Raw genomic sequence first — 27,194 nt, 5'->3', positions numbered from 1 at the left:
ATATACTCCTCCATCCTTTAAATATGCACAGAGAATGCTGCTGTTAAAACTTTAAGCACACTATGAATTATTTCCACTTCAGCAGATTGTCTCCACAAAGGCTTGTGTTTCACACTGGTTATTACCATCAGCCATAGCAGTCATTTGAATGATTTTGTAGTGCACTCTTTGTCACCCATTTGATTTGTATGGTGATTGTATCCTCATTATTAAATCAGTGAATGCAGACACACAAAGGGACCATGAGCCATTAAAGATTGGTCTGAATTGAGTCTGTAGATGCATTCAGAAAGGGAGTTGCCTACTGAAGAACACTCTCAAGCCTCCATCTGCATCATCTCACCCTTTGAAATTGCTAAAAGGAAAATGTAGTTTGCTCACTGATCCGAGTTCAACTTTTATGGGCACAACTCTCGTTTCTTGGCAGCTTCTCGTTTGCCTCACCACATTTGGGGGTCGAGGAAGTGTTTGCCTTAACACTGTACAAGCTCACTCAAACTGCGAAAGCTAATCTAAGATGACTCATCAGGTACTTTCAGCAACTTATTCATCACAATTTGAAAGGCCCGTGCTCATTGAGCACCAGGAATCGTACTTTTGCGATGCCTGATAAGTATGGCTTGTTAAGTTTCTGTTTGAAAGGCGTCATTAATTCTTGATAAGCACTCACACTCTGCAACGTTTTGAGAGAAAGCCACACTGGTTTTCTTTCTGTCAAGTAGCAAGGCAGAGGGGAGGGAATGTACGTGTAAGGATGATGAATATCTTCCGCAGTCATGCAGTCCAGTTTTAAAAAAAAAAAAATATTTATTTATTTGTAGTATTATTTATCTTTCCTCCTTTTGATTTATAGGTCCGCTAGTTGCCCTTTTGGGGGGTAGGCAGCTGCCTATAAAAATAAACTCTGGAAATGTTAACGATTAAATGATGAAAATACTAAGAGACTTGTGGCACCAATGCTCTCCAAGTAGCTTCCCCCCCTCCCCCCGTCTACCCTTTGTCCTCTGTCCCACTTTTCTATCCTCTCTTCACCTACTTGCCTTTTCTCCCATGTTAATTCCATATATTTTTTTAAAGCTACTCGGACAGAATTAATAGCTATCTTTTAATTATTAATTTGATGGAAACAAAACTAAACCCTCCCGTGGTAGGAATGAACGAGACAAGACTATAAAATCACAGTAAAAAGAGGAGGAAAGACAGCAGGAAAAGGGAGACTAGCCACAGAGCAGAGAGAGGAGGTAGAGAGGGAAAACAACAGAGGAGGTGAACAAAGGATAGAGATATGTGGTGTACAGACTCATCAGACAAACACTGCCAGGGCTTGCTTTCTTGCTTGATTGCATGCTGCGTTGGACAAAAAAACCGTTGGAAGTTAATGCTTTTGGCAGCGTAAACCCCCCTGGGTGGAGGTGATTTCCTCCAGAGATGTGCTTGGGTCAGCGCTGTGCCCACTCTCTCTCCCTCTCTTCCTGTCTCTCTCACTGTGTTGAGTTGGCGTACGTTATGATTGGCCTGAGGTAAGCGCTCAAGGTCAGAGACGGGGAGAGATTACCTGCAGGCAGCGTATGAGCCACACTGAGCCAGACACATGCAAAAAAACATTATTTCTCATCTGTTCTCTGGCCTGTCCTCTCATCCTTCTCCTCTGTCCTTATTTCTTTCTCCTCTTCCTCTCTTCACTCACCTTCCTCCTTTTCTTCCTCCTCCTCGCCTATTTTCCTCCTTCACCATCTGCTTCTCTTCCTTTTCTTTCCTCTTGCTGTCACTGCACTTGCGACTGGGCATGACCTCGGGTGTCTGTGTGTGTAGCCAAGCAACAGTGTACTTCAAAGACACAGGACGAAAAAACACAAACCTATGAACTTCCAAATAAGTTATTTTTCCCTCCATGCAAACTATTAAGTACAGTGTTTCCTTTAGGCTTTTGTTTAGCAGTGGGGACAGGTCTGTCCGAACAGCAAACTAAGATAAACAGTTAAGATTACAAACCGACAGCTTTTGTTTTAGCTTGTTTGTCAAAATTCGCTATTTAGAGTAGAGTAGAGCTGTGTCTGTGTAAACAGCGCGGTGGACGAGAGTGGACTGCCCTTTTTCTAGTCTCCCGTTTCACTCTCCACAATGCTGTCTTCGGGCAAAAAGTCACGTCGTGAGATCGATAACAGTTAGCTAGCTAGCCTGTTTATGTTTCTTGTAATGTTAGCCGGTGGGTGCATTATGTCGGCAGGATCATTTAAAAGGCAACCGCGACTACATTGTGCCTCTGCCCTATTTCTGATAGCGTGGCGGAAGAAATTTTGCCATGGCGCACCACCACAATAAAATCAACATAGAGGAAACACTGAAGTATGATATGGAATACTGATTTTGAAGAATCTTATCCTCTGGCATAGGAATAGACCGATTATCAGCCCTGGCCGTATATCTGTCCGTTTTTTGGCAGTTTGCAGATTATCTGTATGGCCATTTTATTTGCCTGATAACCGATAAAGTGAATTAATTAAAAAGTGCGCTACTTTGGCTCGGCTACAGCTCTGTGTCTGTCCCTCTGCTTCGGTTTCCCTCACCACTGAGTCTGACTTAATGTCCCGCCCACAACACTATCTGACTCTCTTTTAATGTGTTATGTTGAAAGTTTCTAATGTATTACATAATTGCTTAAATCATTTAAACAAAGTTTTGTGTTGGAGTTTGTAAAACTCCAAAATCTTAATTTTGACCTAAAGATTTTAATTTTCACTGTAAATGCATATCGGTTCCAAACATCAGTTATCGGTTTCATTAACTACTGATAATCGGTATCAGCCTTGAAAAACCAGTATCGGTCGATCCCTATACTAGCATTAAGTGTGTGATACGGTCAGTGTATTGATGTGCCAGCAGTGGTGGGGCAGCCCTTTGTGCCTGTGCTGCACTAAGTCCCACTGTGTAAGGGGAGCGTTTATGGGCACTGCCAGAGATACACTCACACTATATCAGAGATGGACACAGAGAGTGAGATATGGCAACCAGCATCAGATGCTGCTGTATTCAGCTTCCAGTCTTGCTGCCTCTTTAACTGCGGATTTTGCAGTTCATTTTTTTTTGTTGATGGAGGAAATGTCACGGAGGAGGAACTTCTTGAAACTACCTGCTTGCTGTTTGTTGTGATGGATGTGTTGAGCGCAGGCTGTGTAATGTGTTCTATCGAGTAGCACATTTGTTTTCAAGGAGAAGGAAAAGCGTAGTGCAGTAATATTTAACAGCATTGCAAAAAAATTGAATTGAATTGAATTATTTTTATATTCCAGAAATGCCATCTGGTAAAACTGTTGAATATTGAGAGCAACTAGAATTTTATACATTGTCATACTGTTAACAAATAAAGAACTTTTACTGTTACTTTTTCCATGAATCTGCCCATTGAGCTAGGAGTTGAGATGGGATTTATCCAAACCTGTAGAGATTTAAAACAGTGAATGTTCAAAAGGGCAGCTTGATAGAATAGAGTTAGAATAATTTCATGCTAACATAATAAAAACCAAAAACCCAGCTGTCCTCAATTTAGGTCATTGTGTCGTCTCATCTCCTTTTTTTCCTGCATCCACTGTGTGTGTTGTTTGTGTGTGTGTCTGTGTGTGTGTGTGTGTGTGTGTGTGTGTGTTTTTTTTTGTGTGTGTGCAAGCGTCAGTTGCGGGGGGAACTGAGCTGCAGCCCCACCCGCTGCAGATAGCGGACAGGATTAAAACGGCAGCGACTTTAGAGTGAAAAATCGTTACAGCGTACATTGATGTTAAAATGTATACAGGTTGGCAGGACGGTCTGAAATGGTTTGCACGGTCTTTCGCTGTACGTTTTGTTGGTAAATGTGAGATGTTCGAGTCACATACGTCTCGTCTTCATATCACAAACAAGGAAATGATCAACCCGTTCTCACTTCCACTTGGTCATTGGCTCTCAGAGTGCACGTGGGACTGCTGTGGGAAACTTCAGGTTATTGGTCAAATTTGCGGAAAAGTGGTGATTGGTCAAAAAAAGTCGCACCAAATTCGCGGTGATTGGTTGAATTTGCATGAATTGGCGCGATCGCGAAATCCTGGAGGGACCTATAATATTATCTGCCAACTTTTGTCAATATATTGCTAAGAATTCACAACCTGCTTTTAACAAAGTCTACACTTCATTCCATGACATCTTCCACGTCTAACCCTCTGTGACAAATACTGCTATGATGCAACATGCTATTGTAAAGAAAAAAGTCATTGCGTAACTGTCAAAGGGAAAAAAAGAAGTACATTAACAAAAGTCTGAAACCTTGTGGAGTAAAAGCTTATCTTGCTTCAGGGAGTCCCTCATTTGTTATTATGCAATTGCACTAATGATGTTCATTTCTATGCAGAGCAAGACATAATTCAGTTATTCCCCATTCGTGTGCATTTTTTCCTCAGAAAACCAAACAGAAATGACATAATGTCTAACAAAAGCAACTAATAAAAGAATTCCTCCAAGCATCCTGACATAAAAGGTCTAGTACACCAGATATGTTGTATGGTACAGGCCCTAGTATAGGGTACATTTTGAATGAATGGTGTGAACTAGGATAAGCTTAATTTCAAATTCCAATATTACAAGCAATAGTAAGATGTGCTTGTACCTAAGGTACAAACTGTATCCTTGTGTATCTGCAAAATGTGCACGTCACAGCTTATTTTACATTAAACGCTGCAGGCATTACCGAACACTAGAAAGCAGCATGTCAAGTATTTGGCGTGATGTCAAGGTGACCTGCTGCTGGTGAAATGGAAGATAGAATAGAATCAGTGGTGGTATAAATAATAAGAAAACATCCTGATTAAGTACTGTTACTAAGCCTAAATGTTACCTTGATTAAAGTAAAAACATAGCAAAAAGTAGCCTCACTTGTTAACTATAGGCAGAGTTTTCATGTACAGTATATTTCACATGCAAAATCATTAATTTCCCGATTTGTCTGTAAGGGATGTGTGTATGTATTTTTGGATGAGCGTGTGTGTTGTCATGGAGCTTTAGACACGGACTGATGGGAGCTGTCAGTCAAGCGAGTTGTTGGAAGATGGGGTGGGAGGAAGGTCGGAAGGCTGTCGGCATTGATCCAACATGTCACAGTCTGAGCGCTTGGCAGGCTGTGTCCGTTTCAGCAAGGGGCTTTGGTCGGAGTGTGTGTGTGTGTGTGTGTGTGTGTGTGTGTGTGTGGAAACGCGTGCGTGCACGTATGGATAGTATGCATGTCTTATCACTGTAATTGCAATACCTTGTGATGAACAACAAAGTCTTGATTAGCCGTTTTATTACTAAGATTTACTGATGTGGAGTTTCTGCTCAATAGATCAATGGCAATTAACAATGGCAATTAACAAAAAAAACCTACAGCTTATACTGAGGTTTGGTTCATTTACCTTATATAGGTATTTAGGTTTAATGAATGGGGGCAAGTGATAGTCCAATAGTGCTATTACTTTTAAAGAAGGGAAACATTTCTTTATTCAGATACTTAATGAAAAATCTGCTTATGGTATGAAGACATGTCTTTCCTGATTTAAGGACAAAATAGAATCATTTGTGTATCTGAAAAAGAGCAAATCCTTATATTTTATTAAATTCTTAGAATTTGAAATTGCAGCAATCTATTTGAATTAACTGTGGCCTTACTGTACATGTCACAATTTTACCTTTGAAAGAGAGAACGTTTTTCTGTAAGGGCATGTTTTCTGAGCCCCTGTAGTTTCTGGTGACTACTGAGATTACTGAAGTGGCCTGGGGTGCCTTTGCCTCTAAAAGCACACAGGATGCTCTCCCATCAGACTGACCAAGAGGGCACATTGAAATGCATGTGTGGCGCAGCAGATGCACACACTGAAGGAACGACAGAACGAGACAGAGCGAGAGAGGGGACAAAAAGAGGAACAACTAAAGGACGAGAGAGGCAGAGAAAGAGGACAAGAGAGAACAAGTCGGCTAAAGAGAAACCAGATGCCAGCAAGGCTAATAAAAAGTCTGCACCATTTCAACATAATGTACAGGTGCTAATCTGCAGTCTGACTGCTGCTCTCTACTCTCTACCCAAAATGCTCGTTGAGGCATCAGCTGTTAATGATGCTTGAGCACTTTTTCTGTCACTGTCTGTCTTTTTCAACCCATTGCAGCTGCAAAATACAAATGAAGACAGTCACCATATAACATAACACATAACACCATCATCTACAGAAGAGGTGTAGCCTGAGCAGCAGCAGCAGCTTCAGTGCTCTGTCTGTGTCTACACAGGTTGCATTAAGGCACAGTATTGAGTGTAGGTGTAATGCACAGCTGATGACATGAAACAGGCTCTTTCAAATCACATTAGCCATACATGTAGTCATATTAATGGTAACTTGGGTACTGTAACTTATGTGATTTCTAAATCAATTTGACAGCAGTGGCAGCAGGCCAATGGCGACTTCATTCATATTCAAACACCTTCTAAATACTGTCGCCATGTCAGAAAGAAAGAGAGGGAGAGATAGAGAGCACACTTGTTTTGAGAAGAAATGGAGCTTTTATTGTCATGGGAGACCAATTTACACTCTAAGTAAAGTGGTGATATTGCTGAAATAGCATAGAATAGAAAGCTGAATTAGCACCAGGTCAGTAGGTCCCAGAAGGATGATGTTGATTTGCAGCTATAATATCTAAAATACAGTATGTATGGCACGATAAATGATTAATAAGTGCAATAATGTGCATATATGCAGATAGTCAAGTGCTGAAGTAGTAACAAAAAACACTTAAGAGTTGTTGATTTGTGTAGGTATCTACCGGGTACAAATTCCAACTATGTACTGTGTGTGTGTGTGTGTGTGTGTGTGTATGTGTGTGTGTGTGTGTATATGTGTGTGTGTGTGTGTGTGTGTGTGTGTGTGTGTGTGTGTGTGTGTGTGTGTGTGTGTGTGTGTGTGTGCGGGCGTGTGTGCTTGCGTGCTCTACTTGTGTAGATGTCTGCTTGCATGTGCGAAGGCCTAGGGACTTTTTAAGACTTCTAAAACAAAGTTTCATTGGCTCTTAAGTAAAAGGTAGCTGGCTTAAAACAACAGGTAGTTGGATGGCAGAACAGTAAGTATGTCTGGGTACACATGCTTGCGTTCCTATGTGTGTGCACATAACATTAATCAGAGTATACTGTACATGCCTCACCATGCCAGGCTGTTGACCCTCTGTATGGCAGCTCTGCTCCTGAGCAACCGTGTGAGAGATTGCAGTGAGTCAGTCAGTCTTGTTTGCTCAGTAGACAGAACAACTTCACCCGACAATGAAGCCCTTTCAGTTTTTACCACCTTGGCTTCCCGATGTAATGTCTTGTGGGACAGAAAACACAGAAACCTCAGCCAAGCATGAGAGCTGGTTTTCTACTTGATTAAACTGGTTTCACAGAGGACTCAAGTGTGCTATCGATTGACTTGATGGACTTGCAGTCCCTCCGATAACACTGACCCAACCAATTACCCAGTAGGATGTATGATAAAGTAATAATACATTGCATTTTTAGATTAATATCTATTTTGGCTTTTTCTGTAAGTGAATATCACACTAAGCATTTGATAAAAAGCTGTTACATTACATTTAGAAATGATTATTCATCAGTGCAGAACAACAATGAGCATCTGGCACATATTACAAAAATGATCAAAAAGAAGTTTGTTTGAAGAAGAAGAAGAAAGTTTGGTAGACAGAAAGATTACAGTTTTCAACACAAATAGAAATAAATTAAAAGGTATAGATTAGGGATGCCCTCATCCAGTTTTTTATTTGGCCCTGATCTGGAGTATTGTAGCAGATATATACTGTATATATATATATATATATATATATATATATATATATATATATATATATATATATAGGTAATACTAATGATTAACAACATATTTCACTAATCAAAAATAAGTAAGTAATGATTAGGAAGATTAGGTTGAACATGATCAAATTAAAGATCACTGAACTCACTACACTAGCATAAATTGTCTCATTGTATCCCATATTACATACTGTAGTAATTGAATAAATAAACAGCAGTTTTCCTGGAAGAAGCCAGTGTTTAACTACCAAGAAAAAGAGCAATTAAAGTCCAGTTTGTGTCCACTAAATGCTTGTGACAGCAGCTTCTTCAATTCCTTACCACCTTAACTACTTTTGCTGGGTTAGAGGTATTTACACTGTGTGTGTGTGTGTGTGTGTGTGTGTGTGTGTGTGTGTGTGTGTGTGTGTGTGTGTGTGTGTCAGAGAGAAGAGGGAGAATGAACCAGAGCAGGGGCACTGTGGATAATCAGGGGGGAATGTTTTGACTAGGGTTGAACAATTAATCGCATTTGCAATAATATCGCGATATGTTAAAACGCAAAGGCTGCGATTTGGTCACATGACTTGCGAGAGCAAATCAGTCTGCACTCCGCAGAGAAAGCATCAACTTAGCACGCTAACGCTACACTGTACCTTGAGCTGATTTCTGTAATTCAAACAACTCTGAGTGGTAATTTAAAACTTTTACATTCATTTAAATAAAATGAAGGGTTTTATTCGGGCTCGATTCCATACATGCAGTTAATGGATACAGGCACGCAGAACTGAAGGCTCAGTTGGCAATGATTAGCGCTGATTAGCGGTTAGCTCCGGTTAGCGGTTAGCTCCGTTATAAAGATATGGAGTGGAGGAGCTGCCACTGAGAGGGGTAACAAGCAGACTCTGATAAATGACGTTCGGGGAGCTTTCACAGCAGCGTGGCCGCGGTGTTTCAATGGTTTTATTAGTACAGTTAATCCCACAGCAAGAACACCAGCAACTAACGTAACGATAGCCTCTCTGAGCAAGTGCAACGTTGACGCTGTCATGCATACGGCACACAACTTCATGAGGAGGAGGGGCTGAAGGTAGCTCCTCTCTGTGCGCTGTAAAAAAAATACACCGTTGTATGTGTGTATATATATACACTATATTTTTACTTATTTAAAGGGATATTTCACCGTTGATGAATATATCTTTAAATTGGGTCACTTATGTAGTAGAAATGTGAAAAAAATTTAGAAATTGGTGGCTTCTAGGCCGAGAAAAGCCAGAAAATGTGTTTTTGGCTCATGTGGATGAAAGACACCAAATCCCAGAATGCACTTGCTTCGCTGCTTTAGCTTCTACTCCCAAGCCGCGCCTACCGTTTACAGACACAGTGAGACAGTCAACTCAACTTTAGTGTGTTTTATTGTCATTGCAAACATATACACATCACGTGGCTCAATTGGTTACACAATTAAAATATATAAAAACGACATTTTATAAAAACGACATGCGAAACAGGCTACATTTAGTGCACACACATTATATGCTCCGTAAAGTTCAGCTAACACATAGCTACTAGCATTAGCGCTTGGTGGGCTGTATCACTGAGTATAAAAATGTGCGTGGAATGTAGAATGGTCGGCATTTAACAGTCACAAACTCCACCAGCAGTTAGCAGTTAGTTGGATACAAGCACCCCCATTTCTGCACCAGGCAGTCCATGTTAACACAGCCCACCTCCACTAGCTAGTCTTACCCGGCAACAGAGCAGCCGGCCTGGTAGCTGGATAGTCCGATACAGCAATTGTTTCCACAATAACAAAAACACAGCAGTCTCTGAACTCGTGTTGGGAGTTTTGTTGAAGTTGGATGTAGTCCAGTTTGTTGTCTAATGAGCGGACACTTGCAAGCTGGATTGATGGAACAGGTGGCCGACTAGCGTTAACTCGTTCAACGTTCCCCGCTGATGATGTACCTTTACCGGCCAGAGGCATTGAGCAACACCGCCGGTCACCATAGCAGGCGGGCGAAGCTGTGTCGAGTATTCCGTCTGTAATAAAGTGTCCTGTGTATTCTCCGATCTGTACCAATGTATTCCGGTGGTACACGTGTGCGGTAGTTTGAATGCACATAATTGTTGTTCTAAAATTTCCTTCGGGATGAATAAATCTATCTATCTAAAGTTTTGATGCTGAGAAGCCACTAAGCTACGCGAGGATTCAAGATGGCTGACACTCGTTTTGGTTTGTGAAATTTCGGAGAATACCGACAGTCCAACCCCCTATGGGCGGTTTGGAAACATGCGGAAGTAGGGCTGTAGTCCACAGCCTCTGGGAAATAAATCTTCCGATGACGCAAAAATCGTCGTTTTTTTTTCCAGACCCACAATACAGAGATCTCCCCTCTCAGGGGGACATGAGTGAGGGAAGCACAGTCATTCAAAAATACTACCGTGTTTCTACTGAGAAAAAGCTTAATGCTAAATCGGTGAAGTATCCCTTTAACTGTATAGTAAAGTTCAAAGACAGTGTTTAAAAAGTGCAATCCACATGTTTACATATGTTTATTACAGTAAATAATAATTAAACAATCTAAATACTACTAAGTGTGGTTAAGCCACATATTTGTTTTTATATTTCTGCATTCTGCACTTTCGTTTGTGTGATTTGTTTCTGACTTTCATATGAATGTTTACACCAGGCTTGGTCAGTGCTCAATATACTACTGTGATTGAAGTAGTTAAATAAAAGATGTCATTCATATAAATTCATGCATCACCTAATTTCAACATCACATACAGGCCTGGCCTCCAGGAAAGAACAGTTTGTTTAATCTATCTAATCTTGTGTTGTTCATACTATACAATGACTTATTGTTTGTCTTTGTTGAATAATACAGAAGACAAAGAGCTTAAAAAATAATCGCATATTAAATCTCAATCGGAATATTTGTGAAAAAAATCGCAATTAGATTATTTTCAAAAATCGTTCAGCCCTAGTTTTGACCATCTGTGAACTCAGTCAGAGTCAGAGTTATGTTTGTCCCAAAAACTACAAATCCTGTATCAAAGTGGAGCATTGCTTTGATATTAAAGAGAATGTGATGTTAATATGAGGCCGGCGGATGGAGTGACTTATTCAAATTCAACATGCCGTGTTGATTTTTGCCAGTTTATTTTATAATAATACAATAGAACAGAATGCCTTTTATTGTCACTATACTGTACACATGTACAATGAGATTAAAAGCAACTCAATTTCCAGTGCCAACATGTACGTAAAATAAATATAACATGGAATAAGTAGTGCAAAAAAAGGGGGGTAAGGTGCACAGTTCTGAGGTTTTATATACAGTGTGGGTTATTGCACATTATTTGAATATTGCCCAATAGTGATGATTATATTCAATGAGTAATAGATATTGGACAATGAAAGTAATGATAGTGCACAGTAAACAGATATTTTAGTTTAGCACAGTATTATATTATATATTATAATACATCATTCAAATAATTAATGCATGTTTTAACTGAAACAGAGTTGAGAAGGACAGTACTGTATGCGTGTGCGCACGTGTATGTTCATGCACCTCTTTGTGACTTTGCCAAATGTGTGTGTATTTTCAGGACGGCTATCTAACAGATAGTCATTCCACACTCTGAGGCCATTGGCAATCAGATGTTAAGTGGTCTCAGCATTATTTGAGCCTTAGCAGACAGTTTTGAGTCAGCTCAATCAATCCCCATCCATCCAGTGTAGAGAAAACCCCCACCTCCAGTTTATTGGAGAAGGGCCCTGAGGAAGGTAGTTCACCAACATGGCAAAAAACTACCCTCGCTCATTGAGAACTGAGTTTGAGCCAAGATGATGGCCCTTACAGTGAAGAATCCTACTCAACGTTGAACCCTCTCTGTTTTCAGTGAAATTATAGCCTATTTATTTCAGATCAGGAACATGTTAAAGAACACGAGAGGGGAGGTAGTGAAGTATCTTATGGAAGATCTGAACTTTGCAGATGTAGCAAACAGACACAACGCTTTAGGCCAGCCAGGAAATGTTGGGTGCTGCAGTTTATTAAAAATATAATTTTTGCATGGATTAGTTTCTTAGGGAAAGGAAACTAATTAGCTCGTCGTTTAGAGGGGACAAAAAAACGTATGGCCCCAGTGGGACGCTCAGCATGTAAAAATCAATGACGATTTGTGCAACAGCTTCACAAATGATGAGGGAATGGACCGCATGCTGATAAAGGCTTGCTGTGCATGACAGTGCTTGATGGATGGCTGAATAGATGGATGACCACAAGTAGCATTACCACCGAGAACATCCCTCACACACTAATACTGTAGAGAACTGAGGCATATTCAAGCAAATACTACCTACAGTATGCACTAAAAATATGTTTAAGAAAACGTTTCAGCAGAGAAAGTAACCCCATAAAATGTATTTTACCATTTACATTGGATGTTATTTCATTCATGAATAAAGGAAGTGACATGTTGTGTCACTTTGCCACTTTCCCTGTCTAAACAGACAGCTCAGTTTCCCCTGCCAAATTTTTACACCACAAGCTGACATAAGGAATATGTAGTGTTCTGCTTTAATGAAATGGCAATACACTGACAAAAAGCCTGTTAACCCTAAATAGATAAAGAAGCAGGGCAGGGAGCCATTTGAGCAGACAATGTTGCTGAGTCAATGCAGAATTTTGCTGAAGAAATGAGCTTGAAAATTCCCATACCGCCAATGTTGACAGAATAGAAAAGGAAGTAAATTCTCAATACCACTGTGCACATCACTTCATGTAATGTAAAAAACGAGAAGAAAAAAAAGATATGATAATCTGTTTGCTGATCACTAATGTAATCACAACAGAGATTATGTTTTCTCTAACTGTCCTCATTTGCTTTTTGCTGTAGAAACCAGAAAGCAACTAAACCAGAGGATGCAACTTTGATGATGAATGTCTCTTGAATGTATTTTTTTAGTTACGCAGATTATGTATAGGATTTTATTTTTCATGTTACTGTTTAAGGCTATGCACTACAAACACACTACACTACAAAATATAATACAATAAAAATTATAACCTAAACATATAATACAAATATTTATAGTTGGAATTAAAAAAGGAGAGGGAAGAAAAAGAAGACAGAGAAGAATAAAAATAGTCTTCATCCCCCCCCACCGACACACTGTCTTAAAGGTAAAAATAATGGTTAATAATAAATAATAAAGGTTGATTTGCCTGAGCATAAGTGTTGCATCTTCAACGACAAAAAGTCAGAAAGTCAGCCTTCTGCTCATTTAGACATTCTTCCAGTATGGGTTTCCCCTTCTCAAAGTAAAAAGGGTTTATGCTATTTTAATCTTTTGGAAACTTCTTGTGCAGTTTTATGGTAAATATATGACACCATATTCTTCCACTTCTCACCCCTTATTTCTCTCCTTCTCTTTCCCCCTGCAACATCTCCATATTTACCTTCCCTTCAAACCTCTCTCCGCTGACAATGTCTTTCCTCATTTCCCATTATTTCTATCACCACTGTTATTTTCACTTCTCCTCTGAATGCATGTCTCTCTTCCTTTTAACCCACCCTGCTATGCATCTTTCCATTTCATCCTCTTTTCCAAATCTCGTTTGTCTCCACCCCTTGTTCTTGACACTACATGGCGTCCCTCGGTATTTTTTTTTCCACACCTGACCGCCTGCCTTGTCCTGCAGGTATTCCTTCCAGGATGAGGAGGACATGTTTATGGTGGTGGACTTGCTCTTGGGAGGAGACCTGCGCTATCACCTCCAGCAGAACGTCCACTTCTCAGAGAGCACGGTCAAACTCTACATCTGTGAACTGTCCCTGGCCCTGGGATACCTACGTACCAAGCGCATCATACACAGGTGAGATGTTTTCTCTTAATCTCCTTTTTTTGTAGTTTCTTACATTGCAGTTCGGTCAATAACCTTTAATAATGCAGAGAACGGTTTGCACCCTCTATACAAATAACATTACAGAACTAGTCTTTGACTGGTTGCCCCATTATTTCTCCTCCTGCTATAGTACATGCCCCCCTTCTGTCTCTCTCCCTTGTTTTTCCCTACCAAGTTTGAGCCTTATCTACCCCGGTGTTCTTAGCTCGCTGGCCGTCCACTTCTATATTATTTTCTGATATGACTGCTCCACCACTGTGCAGAAAGGTCAAGCTGTCTTGACATGGAGGTCACACATGACACAACAGTTTACCCTGAGCTGCAGACTATATACCAATCATGAAATGCACCAGTTCTGTCCCTGCTGCTGTGTCAATGCCGTATTTAATTTGTAAAATGCAAGTTAAGTGCTTTTTAGGCAGAAATATCTGCTGCTATGGCAGAGCCACCGACTCGCAAGGCCAAGAAGGACATGGCTACAGCCCAATATTATTATCTTAAGTTGTTGAAGTGACTCAAGAGATTGGGATATCCTGTTACAGCCAATGATGCTGCCAAAATACTTATATTAAGTACATTAATGAAAAGTTACAAACTTTCCCAATGCAGATAAGATAAAAAAAAAAAAGAAAAAAAAACTACAGCAACAGTCTCATACTACCATTTTCTAATTTGCTTTGGCAATTTTATTTGGTGGAAACATGTTTGCTACTGTTTTTTGTGTGTCATTGTTAAATTGCACACAAGTCAAACAGAGGTTGGCCACTCAGGTGGTTGCACAATGTAGAGCTGTACCCGACTCTTCAACTCTCTTGAATTTTGTCAGTCGAATCAGACTTTTATAAACTCCCATATTGACAATGGCAGCGCATAGCGCTACAGCTATACGTCTTCCGCTATTACCCTTCATAATAAAAGACTATCTCAAATTCATTCAGAGCATTTGTCTAACTCCGTTCGCTTCAGGAAACAACAACAAACGTCGAGAGCAAGCTACACGCTGAAAATGGCAAGTTTCGAAGAGAATTTAGATCGTGCAACAAGGCAGGCCTGATGATTTTTTTGGGCAATGATTGTAAAAATTGAAAAAGAATATGTTTATGGTATTTCACATTTAACTGGCTTTACGTTTTGGGACCGATTGGCTGTGATTTGCTATGAACAAAATACACACGGCGATAAGAGCAAATTACGCTTAATCATGTATCCAGCTAATTTAAATAGCTCACGTTACAGTACTGTGTGAACAGTTAACTTCTTTTATAGTTTATGTGGCGTTTTCTTTTGTTTTGCGTGGTGCAAATGTTCCACCAGAAAAAGAAAAAAAAAAACCAGACTACTTGACTTAAAGAATCTTAGTCGACTGATGATTACAGTGGATTTATGTACCTCAGTACAGTCTTTTAGTCCCAATTTCCTCTGTCTCTCTGTTAACACAAACTCAAAACCATTTCCATATTTACCTTTATGAATTCAGCATAATGTACATTCCACAATACTAATTCCAGCTGTTATTTCAGTTATTTCATTCTCACCACCTTGTTGATCTCATTAATTTCAGTCTTCCCACTTGGAAGATTTTCTCAACGTTAAGCTACTGTCAATGAAAGTCGACAATTTCTGCAGATTGTTCACATTAAAAGTCTTTTAGCCTTCCTTTTATTGGTAGCTTTTGATGAGTATAACTGTATTTATTGGTATAATGTACATATGGAATTCTGGCAGTGGAAATGTACATAATACTTGACATACTTAGACTTCTGCAGGCTACCAAAGCACAACATAATGTATACTTTCTGCCTTTTAATGACTCTTATGGTACTGTAAGTGCATACATTTTTAGCATCGACGACCTGAGTAGTGCACAAGTAGTGCTTTGCTCCAATCACTGTGACCATCATCCACACAGTATTCCATCCACTCCTTTGACTTACTCCTCCACTCCGGGGACTGAGCAAAGAGGTAAACATAGAGAGAGAGGCCTTCTCAGATCATGACTAATAGGAAACATCACTGCAACAGAGAACACTAATTTATCAACACCCCCAGATAACAAATTACGCCATTTATAACGTAATGCAGACCACTTGCTCTTGTCCACGCTCTTAAACTTCCACAGGAAAAAAAGAGAGAAATAAATGCGACAGATTATTAATTTGCTTATTCATTGAGTCTGCTGAGGGATATGAATATTTAAATTATGTTTTCTACTTTAGTGCTGGAGAGGGCAGACTTGATGTGCAGGTGTTGGGGGCGTATTTGTTTAGACGGAATCAATATCTTTTCAATCTGCATTCATTAGCTTCAAATAGGAAGAGGAGCTGAACTTTCAGCTCATCTCCATGGAAATTTAATATATAACTCCCTCCCTCAGATGTGGACGTGCTGACTTCGGTGCGGCGAGTGAAAGCACTTAAAGCCTTCAGAATGTGTGTGTGTGTGTGTGTGTGTGTGTGTGTGTGTGTGTGTGTGTGTGTGTGTGTGTGTGTGTGTGCACCTGTATATATGTGTATATGTGTGTAATTGCAGGATGTACAAATCCTCCTTCCATTGGTCTTTGATTATAATGAGGGGAGTAATGATGATAATGACATTAATTGCATGCAATATGACGATATGGTAATTATGTTATTTACAAGTTTGGTCACGACTAGGGCTATCAACGAATATTCTAAATTCAAATATATATTTGAATACTAAAAAGAAACGGACATTCGAATTTGAAAATGTATATCCGAATATTGTAAGAGAGTAAATTACGGCACTACCGCGGCTATCTGCCTCCGCCACAGGGCGTGTTGATGACATGCGGCTGCCGGGACTGGAAGTAAACAAACAACGAGGGCGAAGAAGAAGACGGCACAAAGACGCTAACGTAAATCTTTATCTGCAGAGACAACAAGAAATTTCTTTTAGGTAAGAGCCGACACCAATATCGTCGGACAAATTCAAGGAACGGCAAGAGACTCGGTTGTTTATGACCAAATTACGAACGGCTCCGTGACTGCTGCGTGGACTAACGTTACACAAGTAGTTATGTCTCCCGTTGTATTGGTTTGCCCTCTTATGGACATAATGCACAAAATAGATATTCGAATAATATTCAAACCTCTGTTTTTTTTAAAGCTAATATTCAAACACCATTTTTGGACAATTTTGACAGCCCTAATCATGACTACGACAGAATATGCTTGGCAGTAGTTTGGTTCAGTGTGATGGCTAGATGTCCACATTAGTTCAGCTAAGCTTTATTCACAACAAGATGAATCAATCACACAAAGCAGTCATCACACACACACACACACACACACACACACACACACACAGTGTAAATACCTCTAACCCAGCAAAAGTAGTTAAGGTGGTAAGGAATTCAAGAAGCTGCTGTCACAAGCATTTAGTGGACACAAACTGGACTTTAATTGCTCTTTTTCTTGGTAGTTAAACACTGGCTTCTTCCAGGAAAACTGCTGTTTATTTATTCAATTACTACACTATGTAATATGGGATACAATGACACAATTTATGCTAGGGTAGTGAGTTCAGTGATCTTTAATTTGATCATGTTCAACCTAATCTTCCTAATCATTACTTACTTATTTTTGATTAGTGAAATATTCTGTTAATCATTAGTATTACCTGTTTATTTATTTATGTAATTATGTGTGTTTGTTTGCAGTGTGATGGCTAGATGTCCACATTAGATCAGCTAAGCTTTATTTACAAGATGAATCAATCACACAAAGCAGACATCGCACACACACACACACACACACACACACACACACACACACACACACACACACACACACACACACACAGTGTAAATACCTCTAACCCAGAAAACGTAGTTAGTCCCTCAGAGTGTATCCAACTTCAATTTGTGTCACTGTTAAATATCTTGGAGACTTAAGATAGCATGGCCTTAAATTTAAACACAGGTATTCTAATGCCTTCTAGATGTCAGTGAAGACCATCCAAACTTTTCATACAACTTTCAGTGGTGAGTACGATGGCTGTCTTGAAGAACAAATTAAATGGCATCCAGTGGTTTAAGGGGAGGGCCAGCAGCATGTGCACACAGAATATCTTCATATTCCAGGGTAGATTGCATAGATTGTAGAATGTCCTTTATGTTTTGAAATGGGAAAAGTTTGGTTCCAGTATAAGAATCTAATTTGAATTTTAGTTTTTTTAGCAAGATGTTCAACCTGAGCTTTGTAGCACAATCGGCACCATTTCAAAATAAGTGTTTTATAATGCAGTACTGAATTGATTAGATTTCCATTGAGGTCATGGATTAGGTTTGCAGGAACATTGAAAGAATGTTTATAGAGACGTTTTCTCACATCTCCAACTCAATTCTCACGTCTCGAGTTGCTAATCGGACCCGGCGCACGGGTCTTGGCCCAGATATCTGCTGGCTACACCTGAACCCCCAAAATATTTCCTGTGCCCCCAGAAGCTAAATTCTCATCAGACTGATAGCCGATAGGTTCCGAGATTGCTGCAGCACTGACAGCAACAGACTCTTTGTCTGTTGCTGTACCTCTGTGTTTGGTATTGCCAATTATTTTCAATAATAAGCTATTGCACTGCATGCCACTGTCTGGCAAATCTCAAGAGAGAGGGGACAGAGAAGCAATGAGGTTAACAACAGCAATTCAGCTCATCTTGATAGAGCCTGGATGGAAAATCAAAGAGACAGCAGCGTCATCATGGGACATGCAGGAGCCTCTGAGCATTAAGTATGATGCACGGTGGAAGTTAATTTAATTCCACTGTTATTAAGTGGAAATGGATTTTACTTGAAGTGTAAATAGTAGGAGAAATCTTAGAAGCTTTTATAATACTTATACTGAAAATTAAACTTTCATTATCAAGCATTTAAAATGAAGGACAAAACTAAGAAAGTTGTTGGAATAACCGAGGCTTCATCATGATTAAATAAGAAATAAAAAAAAGTTCACTCAGTGTTAAACTTCTTACTATAAGTTGAAAACTGAACCCTTTTTTTATAGACGCACATTACATTCATACAAATTTATGTGTCATACTACAGTCTTCTTGTCTAAATAATCATTTTTTGATGGAAAACATATTTTGGAATGATCAATCTCATGGGTGTCATATATCTTAAAGTGCCCATATTATGAAAAAATCACTTTTTCTGGGATTTGGGGTGTTATGTTGTGTCTCTGGTGCTTCCACACACATACAAACTTTGAAAAAAATCCATCCATGCTGTTTAGAGTGAGATATGGTTTCTGAATGTGTCCTGCCTTCAGTCTCTGGGTGAGCTGTTCAAAATCGGCACGGCTTGTGACGTCACAAGCCGAAACGAGCAGGCTAACCGCAACCATTAGCTCGTAGCGTTAGCATGCTAACGCTAATGCTAACGCTAGCATGCTAACGCTAGCATGCTACCTCGTTCTCAGTAGCAAAGCACTGCTACAACACACACAAGTTCACCATAATCTACAAAAGAACTACTTACATGTGCGCCCTCATTTAGAAGTCTCCCAGCTAATCCTGCCTTGTAACTGACCGAAGTCAGCCTTTCTTTTACTGTCTATGGAGCTAGCTAGCTGACATGATCTACATCTGAGCTACTGGGCATGTGCAGTGCAATCAAAGATAGTACAGAAGAAGAAGAAGAAGAAAAGAGGTCTCACTCTGTAGCTAAAACAGAGACCAGCTGAAAAGAGGATCTGCAGCAGTGAGAGAGAGAGCGGTGCAGTACAACAAAAATATGGTGTTTTTTGAAAATTAAACCATGTAAACCTATTCTGGTACAACCTTAAAATACAATTATGAACCTGAAAATGAGCATAATATGGCTGCTTTAAGGTTTAACTAAAACCAGGGTTGGTTAGTCAGTGGTTTTAACCCTAAACTCTCGGAGGGGTTTGAATTATTTACAACAGAACGAGTCTCAATTAGATGACATCTTCAGAGACTTCATGAGACTCTCCAAACAAGTGGAAAGGATACATGGAAAGTGTGTGACAGGGGAAGGGATGTATGTGTGTGCGTACGTGTACTTCACCACAGCCTCTTTGACATCAACAACAACTATCTCAGGCTGAATCCTCAGGTGCATTTTATTGCCTCCTGGATTGCTCATAATGGAAAGACTTGCGTGTTGTTAGCCAGCAGATGCTCTTAACAAGTCAATATTCCTAACTTTCATTTAGGAAACACACTGCCCATTAAGGTGGTTAAGGGACTAATCCATGGGTCTTATCAAACTGACAGCGATGAATAGAGATCCTGCAGACAGACCTCAGTGTAGACAGTTAAGATGGAAGTTCATTTTGTGAATCTCACAGTGAAATATCTACACACATTGATGTAGTAGTACACTGGTTTAAACATCAATGTGTCGCATAAAGATTAAACTGTCTTGACTACACCCTGAGGAAGACTCAAGCCGACACGCGTTGGTGTATTTTTAATGTCTTGACCTATTTATTAAAGGCCTCTTATCACTTTTTGTAACCAACGTTGAGTGCCTGGACTTAATGTTTTATGACTTCTTTGGTCATAATTTTTCTTTTTTGTGAATTGCATTCCCTTCCATGAGCACCGGTAGTTAAAGGGATACCAGTAGCGCTCCTGCCACTTCTTTCTTCCTGTCTTTATAACAGTTTTCAAACATGATGAAAATGGACTAATTGAAAAAAAACAAGTGTTTTTTTTTTTACAAGATGGTTCTTCATAAAGCTAGGTATTACACTTGGTTGTTATTGCAAAGTGCGCTCTTTTATGAATTATTTTATACAGTAGCTTTGTCTGTGCCATGCATTTTGCATTTGCAGTTGTATTGGTTCAAAGGGGAATAGCAGTTATTTGTACAATGATCTTTTATTTTTCATTATGTGTGGATAGGTGGCTTTGACTATTTCAAGTATTTGTTGAATTCTAAAAAATAACGTCAATGTTTCACATTTTTCTGATTGTCAACAAAACCCATGAAAAGACTTAAACCGTAACAAAAGTACTGTCTGTGTAGCGAAAGCCTGATATAGAGTAGTTTTATTCTCTGTGTGATAGTCAAGTAGAACTTTGTTTGTCCTCAGAGACATCGATTGTTGTCAAAAGATTTTTTTTTAAATACACCAATGAGCCACACCTTTGCCCTGGGTGACATGTTCTTTCATGACCATAATGATAGGCAATGTAGTTTATTTTGACTTAATCCCACATGCACCGTCTTGCTGCTGTAAATACTAAATAGTGCGCAAAATCTGTATTAATCCACGGCTAAAAAACAGTTCCCAACATGCGACCATCGCCACACTTGCGGTGATATTCTAGGGTTGACAATTGGTGCTTTAACAAAATATCTTCACACTTAGATTTTAGATAAATAATCATCAGTTATGTGGACATAATGTCTAAGTGGGGAAAAGGCAAATAATAGAACAGCTAGAACAGTCTGGTAAGTTCTGAAAAGTACACCACTTTACTGTAATGCAGCCTTTTAAACCAGGAAAAGACAACACTTATCTCATATCACGATATCAATATAATATCGATATACTGCCCAGCCCAACTATGCTTGTGACACATTTTTAAATATTTGTATCTGTAGCAGGAACAAACAGGCTTGGGGCTGAGTGCCCCTGGAAGTTGGAAAGTGTTGAGAGACGGACTATTGTTGGTTTTGGTTGGTCCATGGAAATTGTCCAATCTATTCAGTTTCCTGAAGCCAACTGTTGCAGCAGCAAGGGTCTCAGCCAAGGAAGATTGTTTTTTGCAAGCAATGATATCTTTTTTCCCATCTCTCACTTTTTCTTTCTCTCTCTCTTTCTATCTCTCTCAATATTGCTCCTGCTTTTGCCCCTCTTGTGCTATTTTCTCTACCTACTTTTATTTATTTTCCATGCTCTTCTCTCCCTCATCCTCATTTCTTCGTCCCAGTTGTGCACGTTTTATTTTTTCTCTGAGGGAGTGGCACAAGGAATACTCTGCTTCAAATAATCATCATTCATCATTTGCTCCTCTATCCACTTCTCATCTGAGGCCTATTGCCCAGCTGTCAAAAGGGAATATGGTCTTAATTCACCTATCTGGTTAATTGAAGGTGAAAGGGAGAAGAAAAAAAAACAGTCTCAGTGGGTCTTTCATGGATGGTTCTTAAAAGATAATATACAGCACTGCAGATTGCATAGAGGCATACTAAGACATTACTCTTACTCTTATTCTCCATCAGCTGCTCGAAATGGGGAGCGTTTGTCATGTCTTAAAGTGAAGTATTCTTTATTCATGGAGTGTGTTAATGTTTCATTTCCCTGCAGAGAGGGAAAAAAAAGAACCAGGAGGGATGGTAGGGAGAGTAGGGAGAAATTATACACTCATATTTCATAAATGCAGATTAAGGAGCCAGCTGGTGCCAGCTCTCCAATTTTCACCACAAAATGTTGAATTAAGCGTTATCGTTGTCGAAAAATCTCCCTCAGCTCAACCTGGCTCGCAACAGCAGATTAGCCGATTGGGAAAAGGTTTGCGCTCGGAACACGATAGAATGTTTACTAGCTAGTCTGCTCCAAAAAAGATCACAAATTGCCTGCTTGTGCATCTTACTCACGTGTCTGCCTGCAGAAGAAAGAAGCAGAGAGATTTTTGGCAGTCAGAAAGACAGACATGGAGACAGAGCTACAGACAGAGTCAAAGAGGGTGGAGAGAGCTGACACTTTTTGTAACACTCCCTGAATGTTTCTGACTCTGTGAATTATTCATCACTGGTAATTGTGATGTGAGTTTCGGCCTTGGCTTTTTTTTCAGTGTCTGCTCGGCGCTCTCAGTCTCCCCAAAAAAAACAGCTCCAAATTAGACGGGGGACTTGTCAAGCACGACTTTCGTCAACCAGATGCACTTAGTATCTGGTACTGAATAAGGAATGAACATCTCTCAGCTCAAGAGTTGCTTCTGTCATACACACACATGCAATGTTTACCCATGTGCATAAACACGGCAACAGACACACATGCATGCACACCTGTGCCGTTCTCACACTTGTCAGAGCTGCTAAACTTTAACAGAAAGAAGAAAGGCCGAGCGAGAGATGCAGCAGTTTGCTGGGTTGGAGCTGTTAGCCTCTGTGGGTCTGGTTGGGCTTTCAATTCACATTCAAAGGCAGCGGCTGTCTGACTTGCTCTTCAATGGCTGGTGGGTGTGGGTACTTAGAACTGAGGGATTCTGGCACTGTGTGTATCTATGAGCGTGTACATATTTCTATGCACAAACTGTGTATTACTGTGTTCATGTGTATTTATGTGCATATTGCTTGTTTTAAATGTGTGTGATGTAGCTAAGCTGTGGGCTTCCAGAGCTCCTCCACACTCCTTTGTAAAATAGTAGGAGAGGCACAATCCTGCAGCTCCCCGCTTTTATTCTGAAAGGGGAGAAGAGAGCTTCTAAAGCAGCAGAGCCATGGAACAAGGCAGGCCTGCTTGGTTCGTTCGGGGAATGATTGTAAAGATTTACAAAGAATATGTTTACGGCATTGACTCTCGACCTGGGACGTTTTGGGACCTATAGGATCTGCTATGGACAAAATACACTCGGTGATACACTGGTATGAGCAAATTACGTTTAATTATGTATCCAGCAAATTTTTATAGTTCACGTTACTGTATTGTGTGAACAGTTCAGTCCAGACTTCCTCCGCAGCGCTGTGGAGATAGGTCTGGCAATGCAAGACTACTTTACAGGTGTATGTGTGTGTTTTCTGTGTGTTTGTGTGTGTTCTTATTTGGCCTCAGCATAAGTATGTGGACATGCCTTTGTCAGCTCTGTGAATGATCAGAGGGTGTGGCTGTGTGGTTGCATGACCTGTGTGTGTGTGTGTGTGTGTGTGTGTGTGTGTGTGTGTGTGTGTGTGTGTGTGTGTGTGTGTGTGTGTGTGTGTGCGTGCGTGCGTGTGTGTGTTTAAGCCTCCGTTCTCAGTTGTGTTTGCCTGCTCCAGTATCAGTGCAGTATTATATGACCAGGTACAGGCTTCGGTTCCACCTCTACCTCTGATAGAAGGCTGTAATGAGGCCATTAGATCCTGCTAATAGCTTGTAAGGTCAGTCATCCGAGAGCAAAGCCGAGGGGATCAGCTTGCACCAAGCTCTTCTGGCCTTTTGCCTCACTCCTCACTCAGAAGAGCCCCACATGTCTACCGCCGTTATTCCCATTTTCTGTTTTTCACTTCATTCCTTTTACCGAATTTGCTCAATTTCTACTCTCTGCCTTTCTCTCTTAATTCACCCTTAGCTCTCTATATCTCCACCCCTCTCTCTCTTTCTAGTCCAAGTCGTCTCTCTGTCTTTCCACTTCATTCTTTCAATTTATCCAAACAGAAGAGCACTATACATTATTGTTTTCTCTTAAATCGTCACTATTCATCCTTTATCTCCCAATGAATTCCTACAGCTCTTTATCTCTCTCACTCAATAAATGTATAGCTGTCTGACATACATTACTCACTCCACCTGCTCCCTCTCACTCTGCCCTGTATGTTACAAAGTATTTTCTCCCATTCCATCCTTTTTACCTTTCCCCCTATCTCAGTTTATCAGTGTCTTTATATATTTTATACATTTACTTTATATCTCCTTTCTTGTCTTTCTGTTTCCATTTTATTTATTTGTGGCACAGTGATTCATACATAGCTGTCAATTCATATGTGAAGTGCTTTTGATTATCCTAATATTTTCTTGTTATTCTGAGACAGAAAACAGAAAATCAGACTGGAAGATGTGCACCTGAAAAAAGCTGAAATTTCGAGTTTCACTGCAGTGACAAAGAATGACTGATGATTACAAATTGCTACCTCATAGTTTGGAGATTGTCAGCACACGGTGCAGGATCTCAGTTTAGAAGCTAAATGAAAGTATGCCCCAAATTATTTTTTTCATTACATTTCCTCTGATACAACATTGTAACACTTTCATTTCATATGCCTTTTTGATGCGTCACCTCTCAAAGCATCCTGAACAAAGTGGTAAACGCTTGCAGATGGTTGAGGTGTCACCTAGCCAAGCAGCCCCGTCTTCACACACAGCACAGTTGTGACCCGGGCTGCGACAGACCCATCTGTTTTCTCAGCACTAATAGATTCTGCGTAGCAGTTATCCAGGCTAATAAACACAGGACAAAACGGCCAGCTGAAATGAGCAGGTGACACCTTCAAGTGCTTTAATTTAAACACATTCAAATCAGTAGTATTGTGTTCGGTAACATGGTACGAAACCAACCTACCAAGCAACATCCAATAGGGTCTGCATGGAAATCAACTGAAATGATATCAATGGGAAAATGCACAATGGGACTAGGAACAGGTTAACTATTATCAATAGCATGGCACGACAAACATCACATGAATATTAGCACTGCTCTTACCCTAGACAGCATCATTACAGAGCCGTCTGACCTACTTTTCATTATGACTTTAGTTATACCGTAGAAAGACATTCGGTGGTAATTCATGGGTAATTCTTTTATGTCAGCTTCTATGAAAGGAAAATGGAATTTAAATTAATGGATCATTAAACTGAATGCAACTGAGAGTGTGCAATTGGAGTATTGATTGTGACTGTTAGAATAGGCTTCATAAGTCTGACGTTTATAAAATATTGACTATTTTAGTGCAAAACCACTATTTAAACAAGGCTGAGCACATTGAGTGTGTCTGAGACTATTCTGTTATTTGTTCTGTTTAGTATGAAATATATCTCCTTATTTTGCATCATGTAACAGATCCTGCATCCCTATGCAGTTAGCAATGATGGTCATTTTAGGCAGCTTATTTTTGTGTTTACTCTCAGTCAGACTTGCGGAATATTCATGTAAAAAACATGTTTATTTAGAAAGCAGTAGGAGGTTTGCGAAATTTGTCCTGTTATATGTTGTTTTGCTTAGTCTTCATTTTCCTAAATCCGAATCTCAATGGAGATGGCATGTGCAAAGTTAGCACAAGCTATAGAGCCACGATAGCCGCATTTATGGTAAATAAGCCAGGTTGAAATAAAAAGGAATTGCGCTACTTTGGCTCGGCTACAGCTCTGTGTCTGTTCCTCTGCTTCGGTTTCACTCACCACTGAGTCTAACTTAATGTCCCGCCCACAACACTATCTGTGACAAAGGCCCTGTCACTTTTGGATGGCACATGGTAAACCTACTCAGGTCACCAAGAACTCGGACAATTAATTTGCAGTCACACTTTTATACATATCATTTAATAAATCTGTTACCAAAAATACCACATTACATTGGTTTAGTTTAGTCAGTTCAGTTTATTCATTTCAGTCATTTCTATTTTTCAACAAACTTACTTAACCATTATTTCGACCTCTTTCTCCTCTCCAGTCCCTGGGTCTGAACCAGAGCTGAGGCAAAGTGCTGCTTCATATAGGGCCTACAGCAATCACACACAGGTGCGCTGATGGTGGAAGATACCATGTATCTGGGTCATAGGTGAGGGTAGATTTTCTAGTTGAAAATATGTGCAAGTTTCTGTGTTTTCTAAAGTAAGATGAGTGGAAAATGATTTTTTTCAAGAGTCTGTTATTTGTTTATTGTAGAAACTAGCAGTGAAATTCTAAATCTGTAAATGGTAACATAAGTGAGAGATAATTGAAACAATTAAGAGTTGGTTGGTCTAGTAGGAGGGGCTTAACATATATAAGCCTCTGGCCACCTAAGCATGGGGGCTCAGTCGGAGGGTGACGACAATCCAGACAGGTGATGTGAATTTTGCTAGTGGAAACCTTGTGTAAAAAGGATAGTTTTTTTGGTTTGTTTTTTTTTTTTGCTGTGGACGTCCTGCGTCCTGCCCTCACCACTGTTTTTTTTTTTTTGTAAATAAAAGCACCTTCATGTTTTGCAACTTAAGCCATCGTGTTAGCGACTTTTTTTGTCCAGATTTCCAATGCTCTCTGTAACACTAGCTGACTATATTTTACTGTGTGTTATGTTTTTTTTTAAATGATTGCTTAAAGCATTTAAACAAAGTTTTGTGTTGGAGTTTGTAACACTCAAATCTTAATTTTGACCTAAAGATTTTCATTTTCACTGTAAATGCATATCAGTCCCAAATATGGGTTATCTGTTTCATTAGCTACTAATAATCGGTATTGGCCTTGAAAAATCCCCAGTTAGAAGAACAGGCCGTGGCCATCATCACCTCTACCTCAGCAGCTTGGCTTTTACCACTTCCTGCTGAGCCTCGCTGCTTTGCTTTATCTCTTGAGCCAGTTGTCTCAGCCCCTCCTTGTCCTGCGGCTTCACAATGGCAGCATGGCCTTTAGCTATAAAAGAGGCTTCCTTGTTCTGCTTCTTTAGCAGCGACGTGTGCCCCTCCTCCGGTCCCTCGTGCCAGCTATGAGGCAAATGTCAGCTAATTAAGAGTTACATGGTCGACCTTTCTCGCCCCCACCTGGGCCTACGCCACTTGA

General features: G+C 39.9%; 1 protein-coding gene across 2 annotated transcripts in view; it reads left to right on the top strand.

Moving 5' to 3' along the window:
• The window catches only part of stk32a (serine/threonine kinase 32A), a 69,643-nt gene that overhangs the window by 11,236 nt on the left and 31,213 nt on the right, over nt 1-27,194 (top strand). For both annotated transcript variants that reach the window (XR_004105639.2, XM_036008857.1), the window contains one exon: nt 13,543-13,716. Coding sequence is in view for 1 of the 2 variants with exons in the window: in XM_036008857.1 (XP_035864750.1) it covers nt 13,543-13,716 (174 nt within the window). In the remaining variant the exon portion in view is untranslated. The remainder of the gene's footprint in view (nt 1-13,542; nt 13,717-27,194) is intronic.

Source organism: Sander lucioperca, chromosome 13 (genome assembly GCF_008315115.2).
Source record: "Sander lucioperca isolate FBNREF2018 chromosome 13, SLUC_FBN_1.2, whole genome shotgun sequence".
Taxonomy (NCBI): Eukaryota; Metazoa; Chordata; class Actinopteri; order Perciformes; family Percidae; genus Sander; species Sander lucioperca.
This window is presented reverse-complemented; position numbering and strand designations above follow the sequence as displayed.